Source organism: Protopterus annectens, chromosome 1.part1 (assembly GCF_019279795.1).
Source record: "Protopterus annectens isolate FY-2018-M chromosome 1.part1, PAN1.0, whole genome shotgun sequence".
In the NCBI taxonomy this organism is placed as follows: Eukaryota; Metazoa; Chordata; order Ceratodontiformes; family Protopteridae; genus Protopterus; species Protopterus annectens.
The window spans coordinates 836575148-836588569 of NC_056726.1; the positions used below are offsets into that span (position 1 = coordinate 836575148).

At 37.2% G+C, this 13422-nt stretch overlaps 1 protein-coding gene across 1 annotated transcript in view; it reads right to left on the reverse strand.

The window, feature by feature from the left end:
• Nucleotides 1-237: 237 nt before the first annotated feature.
• DAGLB (diacylglycerol lipase beta) overlaps nucleotides 238-13422 on the reverse strand; it is a gene marked incomplete in the record, with an annotated part of 1624905 nt that continues 1611720 nt past the window's right edge. Inside the window, 1 exon segment of the mRNA XM_044078626.1 lies at nucleotides 238-2724. Coding sequence (XP_043934561.1) covers nucleotides 2529-2724 — 196 coding nt within the window.

Sequence of the window (13422 nt, forward strand, 5' to 3'; positions counted from 1 at the left end):
GATATCACTAAAACTGAGTGTATTAAAGTCTGTGTACAAGTCTAGAGCTTTGCCTCTAACTGATGGAACACAAGATATTTTTTTTGTTTTACCTTTAAGTTTTAGTTTCAACTTCTGATGCTCAGATATGGCTTAAATACTTTTGATCTAGAAATGTCAGGAACTTTCAAAAGACTGAGTGAAAGACTTAAATGTGCAAACAGTGATTACAGTAAAAATTGTAAACGCAGACAGAGATTCGGAAAAATGCCTTAATGGCGGTTTATAACACAGAAGTTATTTCTTTGTCTAAACAAAGCATACATTACCACAGGTTCAACAAGCATTTAAACAATGTCAAATAAAGTTTGAAGAGTTAAACAGTATAGCCTGGTACAAATTATTTCCTATAAGACAGCCTTAAAGAAAATGCCAGGGAGGAAAGACAGCATAATGTAAGCCAGAATTAAAGTTCGGTAACCATGAAAGAAGTAACAAACGGTCAGAATACCTCTTTTCTCCTGGGACATTTACATTAAGTAAGTCATGCTACTCCAGCATCAGACAATAATTTTCCCTTTGAGTTCAAGGTAGAAAACTATCTCACAGTTTTGTCCTTGAAATTTTCTTTGCTGTGCTGTAAAATATACAAATGCCACTCAAAGGCAGCACAGCACATAACAGTTTCACCTGTGTTCTGCTATTGAATGCAAAATTAAAGTTTCATCATCAAAATTTTTTCTATAGGACAACCTACAGTAACATACACTTAAGGCATCTGGCAAGTGTTAGAACTGATTAGATTCTAGCTGTGGCAGGATCGTCATCCATTCATTCATTCCATAATTAGTGATGATTAAGTCTGCTTATTCAGGGTAAAATGTAATGTTTGTAGAATTCAAGGTCAAGAGAGTATCCTACTTAAAAGGGTGTCAGTAAATAAAAGAGCTACCTGGAGATACAGAAATGTTTTGATATCACTGCACCATGAGTGATAATGTTTCCTGAGGATATGTACAGTTTTTTAACAACATATATGCATGGACTGAAGGTGAACGCAGTTTAATGAAGGAAACTAAAATGAAGTGGGGTACAAGATGAAACATATTTTGGTCAACTGATGCCCTAGGCAAAAGGGGTCCACAGTGCTCCCTCACACCACCCAGTGGCCCCATCCTGGTCTACCTCCACCACCCAGATTACTGGAAAAGTGCCCCTGATAGAGCGGCGCCCTAGGCGGCGGCCTAGTTGGCCTATGCCTAAGGCCGGCTATGATTTTGAAGGATGTAAGTAACATCTGTATGCAAAAGCCTAAAAAAGAAATGACACAGTGAACATATTATTCTACACATCAAATAGTCCAGCTCAGGAAAAGGAACACGGACTAATTAAGCAGAAAGTTACTTTACAAATATAAAAGATCATACGAAGTTGCATTTTCCTCACTAGCAGGGTTGAATATATGCATTGTAAACTATTAAAGATGTTTTAACACTCATGCAAGAAGCAAAGGAAATCCTTTAGACAAAAGGAACATGTCAAGTAGGACTGGCAGCATACAGAGTAGGCAGCACCACGCATACAAAATTGGCAAACAGTTTGAGCTTAGCAAGCTATCTGTTGTCACTGTCCACTCTTTTCTGTCTGCCGGCCAAAAGGCATTCTGTTTATGAGTACTGAATTACAAGTCATGTTCCTGGAATACACTGTCCTCATTTCAGGAATATCTTATTGCTGAGACAGAAATTCCATAGCTAGATATGGTTGAATGACACACAAGAACACATCCAGTCAGTTAAAATGACTTCAACCCATTCATGGATGAGTCTTAGTTTTAGTGTGCTTTTTACAGGTACAGGTTATCCTTCACTAGTCCTTATGTTCTGCTGCATTTATGCTTTCTTGCATTATTACAGGTCTGCATAAAAAGATGCTTCTGTGTGATCTTTATGAAGATTCTCCTGAAATGTCAGCTCATAAAATTTGTTAAAGTTGGTTGCACTTGCTAACCACAAGCATGTTAAAACATGCCCTTTCCAGGCAATGATACCATGAAGCAAACACAAATGTAGATACAATCCCTGTTCTGGAACACAGCATATGAAAGTCATTCACTCAGGGCCTGTGCCTTGTCACAATGCATGGGCTTCACTTTTAAAAGATGACTGACAAAGCACTGGCTAAAATCTTCCTGTACTGTACTGTGTACCTCATGATTAATTTTGACTTCCTTTACATTCTGTGCTGTGGATGCCTTTTGGATGATTAAACTTGTCAGTGATTTAAAAGCATTCACAGCTGCTACAGCAGTATGTGAATTTACTGAACACTATCCAGTCTCAAAATATGTACGGTTGAGACTGTCAATGAAAAAAGCCTTCAAATTCGCCAAAGCCCTTTACACTCCAGTATTATGAGTAATCCCATTCCCCAAAGAAGGTGGTCTACTGCAGACTCAATTACTTATTGCACATTCACATGGAATGCAAAATAAAAATGCATACTTTCTGAACGTATACCATAGACTCCGTTCTTCCTGCTTTAAATATTTATATATCTCGAGCTACAGGATCATCAGGAGGCTGGGAACACACAATAACTGGTTGATCCTGAGTCACATTTTCTAAGGCTTTGAGAACAACATCTGGCATATGATCTGTTATCATTTTTGGACTGATGTAGATGCTGCTAAAGGCACTTTCTTTGGACCAGGCTGCCTTGTAACGGACTTGGGAGTAGCATAACCTATAAGAGAAACATTAAATTATTAAGTTAGTACCTAGTGAGGGGAAACTCATTTACAAGACTTTATCAGCTGCTATGGCCATTTTTTTATTGTACATTTCACTGAATACAATAAAACTGTTAGTGCAGATCATATTTCATTTAGACGTTTAAAGAATGTTTTTGCTTGGTGTGGAACAATAAAATAAAATAAAATGAGCATAAGACTCCTTATCAATAAATGCAATTATATATGAAAGAAAAAAGTGATTATCCCCTAAAAATGTAAAAGGGAGTCCTTGGCAGCAAATGTAACTATACATGGCAATAAGGAAACAAAAAAGGTAATTAACCACAAATCTGTTAATATGAATGATAAACAGCATAGCTGAACTTTTGCAGAAATTACTTGACCTTAAAAAAAAAAAATAAATAAATAAAAAGATCCTCAGCTGGTTCTTTTGTCCCAAACTAGTGATATCCTTCTCACCATTTCCCATGCAATAAGATTTGCATACCATAATAAAAACCAGTGTGGTAGCTGTTAATAGATTGCAAGCATATTGTAAGAATATACACTATATGTCAGTCTTAGAACTACAAATACAGATGAATAAATGTGTTCCTTCTTTACAGGCACACAAAGCATACCATCCACACACTGCAGCGCAAGAAGATATATAGTTATGTGAGAGGAGGGAAACAAACAATCTTATACTAAATGACTGGGTAATCAAAGACCCTTCAGGCCACAATTTAGAAACCACTACTTGCTTCAAACACTTTTGTCAGTGACTTCACCAACTAGTTTCCTTCACCTACCTTAAAGAAAAAGGTTAAAAAAGAAACTACTATTTTAGGGCATAGAAATCTCCCGTTTTTAATCCTCAACAGCCAGAGCTGCACCATTCTTCTTGTGCATCTTGAGTAACGTGTTGCAATTTTTACGGCAGTACTGATAGGGAAGGTTATACTCTCACATATTAGCCACGCAGAGTCTTGTTCTCTGTTGAACCAAGACATAATGACTGATGTGTACCATAGAATGAAAATAAATAAACAAACACTTACTCTAGCAGATGATGGTGGAAGTGTCAGTGAATGCCAGTACTTCAGTATAAGAGAAAGGTATTGCGCAAGTGGTGTTAATGTGCAATGGGTATAACTTATGGAACCATGTCCTATAGCATATGCTTGAGAACTGCAGCGAGGAGTAATATAACAGGTAAACCCAGGTAACTTCTGTGCAATGCTTTCCCAGAGCAAATAATTACACCAAGGGATGCTATACTTTTAATCAGGGAATGACAAAATGATGGCTTACTTACATTCCTGACTAATGGTGCTAAGTGGCCAGTTACTGAATGTCTCCTAATCATTTGTTATTTTTGCATGCACATTTGTCTGCTATGAATTCAGCCTCCCAATCCTTATTACTTTGCTGTCCATTTTGTTACGTTACAGCCTGTTGGGTGTATTATACATTAATTGGCACAACCAATAGTTGCTTATAGGGGAGGGAGGAGGGGCACTATTAGTTTTTGTATGAAACAGCATTTTCTACAGGTGTTATCAATTTTTAACTCAATTTTATAATTACCATATTTGTATAAAAATATTATATACACAGGTGTTTGCACCAACAGTCCTTCCAGTGTGTTCATGCCAGCCATAGCAGACAAATCTGTGAATACAGGTTTACTGGAATGTCTGTGCTGTCACTCTCACTTAGGTACTGTAAACTTACTTGGGGTGGCCATTTCTGCAGTCCTTAGTGCCCACTGTCATTGACTAACCTTGATGCTACTCACAGCCTGAGTTGCACAACCACAGACTGCATTAAGATCTATTAAAAAATAAGTTACACATGTACTTATTACCATTTTTTTTCTAAACAGGTCTACACTCTCCTCAATGTCCACCACAGCTGCTCAGACAGTGTGCCTTAATCTGAACTCATTGTGTCATAATAATTTACTAATCTAAGAAACTTGTTCATTAGAAGTCTTCATGTGATATGTCTTGACAACTTAGATTGAAGGGAAAAAGTACAACTGTAACTGATTTTCCAGAATGACCTTGATTTTGCCTATTTTTGTCATGTCCCTCATAACATTTTTGACTTTCTAGTAAATTACTGTATATTGCAGTCATTCAGTAATGTCAGACATTAGTTGCATACCTGGTGTTCAAAAAATGCATGAGGATACAAAACATATTCTATGATTTTTAAGTTAATTCTGGTAAAATTTAAAAACTGTCCAATCGTTATTTTTAGCTTTGTCCATAATTTTTTTTTTTTTTTTAGCTGCCAGCTTTATTGATGTTTCACCTTTACAAACACTGGTGCAGCCCTCAAGCATGGTACATCCAAATTCAGGTTGCGGTTGGCTTGTGTCTTCATTAACGTGAGCTCATTTTACTATATACTGCCATTACTTCAAGCTCAACTCAAAACTGAAGGTTACATTACCATTTCTGCTTTACAGTTATTTTGTAATCTTATGATGCAACCACTACTCTGGTTTAAAAATCCAGACTGCATTTACATACTCTGAGCCACTGAAACTCTATAAACAATAAAGAAAAACTAAAACCTAAGCAAAACTTTGAAATAGCCATAACTATTCACAATTCCCCTTTCCTACAAAAACTTTTCCTTATTTTCAGTTTGGCAATGCTCACCTGATGCTTATACTGTACAACACTGCTCACCATCCCTCTCGCTACAGATTTTGAAACCTTTACTTTCAGCACTGTTTTTACATACTGTCACTGATTTGTTTTTCTATTTTTCCTGTCTCACAAATTAATACTCCTCTTGTGTTAATGATTTCCAAGTCCCATGCCTCTTGAACACCCGCTTCTTTCCTTCTTCAAATGGCTGTTAATAACCAAACCATAATTCATATTGACATATTTCCTTCCATCTTAGAATCCTTATAAAACCGCAGGAACCCCACTTGCAACAACTATCAACATTTGATTACCGGGAAAGTCTGGCTAAGTAGGAGCCCATTTTCAGTGGAGGCCCGAGGAGAATAGCTCCCAAGTATTACAAAACATTTTAAAAACAATAATTTTACAATGTTCACAAATAATACAAAAATATGTAAAGTTTAAATAACTATACCAAGCTAGATATAATATGGAAACACTGGTTAAGAAAAAATACAAGTTAAATGACAATGATTTAATATTTATAAAAATTTTAGCCATTTTATAGAAAAATTAAAGGTAAGTTAGTATAATACAAACAGGAATTTCAATATGAAGTAAGATAAAATCAGGCTTATAGTATATTTAGAGAGAAATAGGAAATGAAGGAAGAACAGAGAGTAAGGAGGTGTAAGGCAGGAATTGCTCTTCTTCACATTTAGGGATACAGTTTATCTTTTTTTTCTTTTGAATAAGAAACATCTTTATTAAATTATCACATATGGCACAAGCAATCTTAAATACATAAAAATGAAATTAAACCATACCAACACAATCTCAGTTGCAAATATCATATATTACAAACCATGCCGACACAACTGTTGTTGCAAACATTACCACTTACAATATATCCAGTCATTGTCAGTCAGCCATTACACATCTCATTCAAATCCGACCTTCTTTTAAAACTCGTTTCTCCTATGCATGTATTGATCCCACAATCCCCATTTTTTTTCTATGTAATTTGCTCCAATCCTTTTCTACAGATAAATAATAAAAAACAATGCACTAAGTCAACATGGCTGTAGGGTAACTGTTTAATATGCTCAATACACAGCATTAAACATTTAAACAAGAACCACCCAATCAGAGGCAAATATATCTCAATCATTACGGACATTAATTAGCACTTTAAAGTCATAGCATATACAAAAAAATGTTATTAAAAACAAATAAAACCAAAAAAAAAACAAAATTATGAAATAAAAAACATTAAATCAATGCAAAAGTGCTCATGCATGTAAAAAAGGTTTCAAGGAAACTATCATTAACGCTTGGATGTTTGTCCACATTAAAAAATGGTATCCATTTCTGCTCTAACAACTCTGTCTTATTTCTTAAATTATCCCTCTAACATCTACCTCCACTATCTCAAGAACAAAGAACTTAAATTCATGTTGTGAACCTGCGAAGCTAATGTGCCATGCTAGTGTACTACCTTCTTTAGCAGTACTTATATCTGTAATATGTTCAAGGATACGTTCCCTCAAGCAATGACTAGTTTTACCAATACAGTAAGCTGCACATTTAGTACAAAAACTATAACAGACTACATTCTTCGAGGCACAGTCAGCATAAAAAGAAAATTATATGCAATAATTAAGATTAGGGTATGTAAAAAGCATGCTAGTACATATATACCTGCATGCACTACAGCTCCTGCAAGAATAGGTACCTAGTCTCTATGAAGTCGCAGGTAACTTAGTCTTCTGTGTTTTATAACATAATTGTCTCAAGAGATAAATTGTTATTAAAAGAAAAATGTGGTCTCTTCGTAACAAGATTCTACAGATCTTCCAAAGCATACAATATATTCCAATTCCTTCTAATGATGTCACAAAAACACCAACATCATTAGAAAAGGTTAATGGAAACCTAATACACATACTTGAATCTTCAACCTGAATGCTGTGATTAAATCAAGAGGTGCTTCAACAAAGTATTAGTTTAAAGGTGTGCACATTTACGCATCCAGCTTATTGCACGTTTTTTATTTTTTATATTTTTTCCCTAACAGATTTGTTTGTTTTTCAATTGAATTGTACAGGTTATAGGTCACATTAAAGGTTTTGAAATGATTTATTGTGATCTCATTGTTTTAATAACACAAACTGGCATTTTAACAAGGGTGTGTACACTTTTTTATATCCACTGTATATATAGGTTCCCTTTAGATGATCAAAGTTTTAAAACTTCAAATTTCATATGGCCGAGACCATATGACCGAAGTTTTAAAACTCTGAACATTCTGAATGGAGATCTCCATACAGCGTGGAACGGGAAATGTTCCCTTTTCCTCACTGTAGTGCAATCTCGAAGTTGCTATATTTAAATAGCAGGGGGTGTGGGGGTGCAGGGGGGACTTACCTCCGCAAAAACATCCAGGAAATGTTTTTGTTTTCTTATTCACACTTCGATCATATGATCTCGGCCATATGAAATTTGAAGTTTTAAAACTTTGATCATCTGAAGTAGATCCATATATATATATATATATATATATATATATATATATATATATATATATATATATATATATATATATACATATATATATATATATATATATACATACACATATATATATATATATACATATATATATATATATATATCAGTAAAACTGCACGGACAGGAGGTGCAAAGGCTCAAAAGGCAATCCAAAACACACAAAAATTGGCCAGCACCAGCTAGGATGGGACAAAGTAGACTTTAATAAAATGAAATCACAGTCAACAGACGAGTTTTGGCCCAAAAGCCTTTGTCAGTGTATCAAATTAACTGCAACAGACCACATTTTATATACATCACCAAGAAATTAAGTGGCTGATAAGCTAATAACAATTAATTTCATAAATGATCATTCAAGCCAGGTGAAAATAATCCACCCAGTCTCACAATCCATGATTTCTCCTTTTTATTGAGAATATTATACCAACCAGTCTTATAACATCTATTACTCAACATTTTATCAATAATAATGAATTTAAAACTAGCAGAGGTATGAATGATGGTATGTTTGTATAGTGCATTTGTGGAATATTTATTTTTTTAATGTTACTGAGATGTTTTGATATATGTAGCCTAATTGGTCTGGACGTCCGGCCAATATAAAAGGCTGAAGAAGCACTTACCAAAAAAATAGATTTACAAGCTATGGCAGGGAATAATCATTACTTTATGGATTTAGTGCAACAACACTGGGACATTTTATTGGCTGATGAAAGATTGAATGGCATGTTGGATGAGAGATGTTTATTTACATTTTGTAGAGGTCAGACCTTGGGCAGTCATTTCAGTCATTATAAATGCAATACACAGTCAGTTAATTTGTCGAAGGTTGCACTGGATGGCACTAGGGTAGTGGGCTGTTTCACATGTGGCCATTGTTCTTTTTGTAAATACATCTAGCAAACCAAGGAGTTCACTAGCAAAAATACACCACGTATTTTTTCAATAAACACCTTCTCCAGTTGCAGTAGTGATTGGGTTATTTACCTTGTGATATGTACTTCTTCAGCCTTTTATACTGGCTGGACTTCCAGACCAATTAGGCTAAGTATATCAAAACATCTCAGTAACATTAAAAATAAATATTCCACAAATGCACTTTACAAACATACCATCATTCATACCTCTGCTAGTTTTAAATTCATTATTACTGATAAAATTTTGGGTAACAGATGTTATAAGAGTGTTTGGCACAATATTCTCAATAAAAAGGAGAAATCATGGATTGTGAGATTGGGTGGATTATTTTCACCTGGCTTGAATGATTTATAAAATGAATTGTTATTGGCTTATCAGCTACTTAATTTCTTGGTGATTTATATAAATGTGGTGTATTACAGTTAATTTGATACACTGACAAAGGCTTTTGGGCCGAAACCGGTCTGTTGACTCTGGTTTGACTTTATTAAAGTCTGCTTTGTCCCATCCTAGTGCTGGACAATTTTTGTGTGTTTTAGATATATAGATACACACACACACACACACACACACACACACACACACACACACACACACACACACACACACACACACACACACCTATATATACGTCTGTATGTGAATTAACGTGTGTGTGGTTGTGTGTATGTGTGTGTGTGTATATATGTATATATATATATATATATATATATATATATATATATATATATATGTACACACACACACACACACACACACACACACACACACACACACACACCTATAATTCACATTAATCATACAACCCCCTGTGTCTGGAGAGAAGTTCTAATCTCTGCCAATACAGACAGCAGCTTGTTTGTTCACTGAAATCTCGTTCTGAGTTAAAAAGCATTAACAAGAAACAGAAGCATCATTAACTGAATGTCCTGCAAGGGACCTTTTAATCTTAAGAATTTGGCTTAAAAATAGCCAGGGAATTGTTATGGCTAGGCTTGTATAGGCCCTGGGGCCGATAGCCTAGTACCAACCTATGAACCTATTATTAAACTAACACTGTGCTGGCCTGCCATGAAAACTTAATGTACATCTCTGCAGCACTCACTCTGACCTCTTCTTCCCACTAGCATAAAAGGTCAAGATGGCGTCTGTACAGGTCATTATAGTAGTGCCTGCACTGCTCCTCAGAGCAGCAGATGCTAGCAGTAGCAGTCACTGCCTTGGCAAGGCTGAACCAGCATCTACTTTAATATTGGAGACCCTACATAAGAGTCTTCTAAGCAGACACTCTAAGTGGTCTATGCCCATCAGGTTCAAAAATACTTCGTTCTCTTCAGAGGATCACCTGGGGGCCCTTACACATTCGGTACCTTAAGAGGTCATAGCCATGTAGCAAGCCGGAGTGCAGAGAAACCAGTTTCACTCTCACTTCCAAGCATGTTGTTGCTGTTGACATAATCTACAGCTTTGGGAACCTAATTACTAAAACAAGTCACTCTGCCACTGTACTTTAATACAAATATACATGGAGTGGCAGGATGGTGTTGAAGGGTGAATTATTTTTGTACTTTAGTGCCTCTACAGGCCATAATATTACAGAAGTTTTCCCCACATTCCTGCTGGGGTCATCGGCCTGCCCATACATGTGCACTGCATTAGGCAAGTGCGCTACACTGAAGGAGCATTTCAGAAACATTTGCTCCAAATTAGTTCATTAAGATAATGAACTTGGCAGGAGCCTCACAATTGTGCAATGACATCAGTCATGGCAATGAGGTTGCTCACTGTGTACAATGGAAGTTTACCACAGACTAACTAGTACAGCATGAAATCTAAAACTTCTGACAGTTACACAACTTAGTTGTGCATTGGTATAATGGTTAAAGTGTTTACCTCACAGACACAAGGTACAGGGTTTGATTCTCACCTTTGAAGGGGAAATTGGCTAGGCTTAAAATGGCCCACAAATGCAGACAGCCTAGTGCTAACCTATGACCCATAAAATTGAGGTAAATGATCAGGGAGTGGTGCCAGTACATTATTTATACTCCTTACTATATATGCTGTAGTTGCCAGTTTCTTGCTGAACTACCTGAAAATTCAGTGGGGTAGGGATTTCAGGTACTGGGTGTACCTGATAATAGCTGAATTCTATCTGGGGTAGTATGGACAGGGATGAGGCTTATTTCATAGCTTGACACTTGTAAGTTATGTTACACAGTAATGTAACTGCAAAACAGGAAATTTTGATGTGTGTTGTAGTTCATGGGAGACATAGGTCCTGGGTAAGACTGAGGATTGTGAGTCTTCCACTTACTGTTGATAACCAATTCTTGTGAGGTGCTACGTTTGATTCCATCTAAGTGATATATGCTGCCCTATATGCTGTGGTGTCCTGTAAGAGAATGTTACAGCTGTCCAGTGGACAGTACTGTTTACTGAAGGGGCAGCAACACATTAGCTGTACTTTGTTCCACTGTGAGACAAAGGGCGGGGGGTGTTGTTCACCTCCATCGACAAGGGAGGTACATGCAGTAGACATGGACTGCATCACTGCACCATTTACCATCACATCCTTTGATGGACTATGAGGACAAGAGAGAGAGAGTGTGTGTGTGTGTGTGTGTGTGTGTGTGTGTGTGTGTGTGTGTGTGTGTGTGTGTGTGTGTGTGTATGTGGAGGGGGGCCTCCACTTATATGCACGTAGGAGGATTGATGTGGGTAGCAGTAGAAGATGCAACACACATCCTGAGGTATGTCCTGGCATAGGCCTCAGCCTACTGTTAATCTGCACTTAGACTGTTACATAACAGTTGTATACTATGAGGATGGACCATAGTGTAGTTGACTTCATGATGTATATTATAGTCTGTGTGGTTGTCAGCCAATGACAGGAAATTCCACACTGGGCCTATTGCATTTCTATAGCTCAGAAGACTAACACAATGCATTTAAAAACAATCATATCCATCACTAATTTAGGTACAAGCAGTATGTGTGCTGCTGTGGCTGAAAGACACAGAACATATGACCTGCTTCAGATATACTTATGTTTCTGCATGGTTTCCTGTGCTGGGTATTGCTGTCCCCTTCCATGTGCCAAAGCAACCTCCAGAAACATACCATACTGACTGCCGCTGCATGGTGGCAGACGCACTGGATGCTTGTTATGCATTATGGTTGGCATGTAACACATGTCATGTGAACATCGGACATACTCATGCATTGCTAATACAACTATTTCTTTAGTAGTACAGATAATCATGGTCGACAATTAAAGATATCACAAGGGAACATTTTCCAAGGTAGAGAATGAGCTCTTGCTGTAAGCCCTCTCTGAAAACAGTCAGCAGATGCCTGGAATGAGAGATCTGATTTGGCCTTTTGTGACTGTGTCATACAGAACATTTTACAGCAAATCAATACAGTTAATCTCCAAAACATACTACCAGGTTCATAGGTGCTTACTAGGCTAATGACCACAAGGGCCTTTTTAAGCCTAGCCATGCATCCCAAATCTCTGACAAGTTCTGATATCCTTTTTAAGTGTAAGCATGGACCTGGGAGATGAACCATTTACAGGTTGCCCTTGTCCATTTGAGACATAGGTGCCAAACCAGGGATGAATTTCTGGTTAGCATCCAATTGCCCAAGTTGCACCTGAATTGGATTAGGGAGGAACTCTGTTTCAGATGGATGGGGAGCCTGTTCCATACACTGGGGTAGTCCCTGGGATACATACCTATCTCTCCAGTATGTCCTATTTATATCACAGGCAAGGTTTAAGTCTTTAGAATGGGTAATTCTGGTGCTGTTTATTTTGTGGATATGCAGGAGGTTCATCAGAGTGGGTTCATCAGAGTGGGGTCTGACAATGCCCTGTATGCCAGGCATTGATCTACCCTCAAAAGAACTGTAGGAGACAGAATACAGGGATATGGCCTTGAGGCAGTCTGCATAGGACATATTACTTATGCCCTGTATTCTTTTAGTGAGGAACCACTGTGTACATTTCAGTTGTTGGATATGCCTGGTTAGGTACATACCAAAGGGGTCACTGTACTCAATGATAGATATGATGAATGCCAAATACAGTGGAACAATGACTTCCCTGGACTCAGATGCCATACCTTTGTTTATAAGTTGCACAACATAGAATGATTTCCTCACCACTGTAGACGCATGATGATCAAAGGCTAGATTACTATCTATGTGTATCCCTAAGTCCCTGACTACTGGGTCAACTCTAAGGGGTGTGTTGTCAATATTATACTTATCAGGGATGGGTGACTTCCCAAAGGATACTATTATGCATTTCTTGGCATTTAGTTTTAGTCCATGGCTCTGACACCAGTTGTTTGTCTGTGTCAGCCCCTCCTGGAGAACATTTGTGTCAGTGTGAGATTCAGTGACAGCTCCTAATTTCCAATCATCTGCAAATCTAGTCAGCCAGAGACCACTGACATTGGCCTTGACTTCTGAGACGTAAATGCCAAAAGGAACGGTCTAAGGACTGATCCCTGAGGGACTCCACTTGAGACTGGCCTCTTTGCAGAGGTAGATTCCTCAATT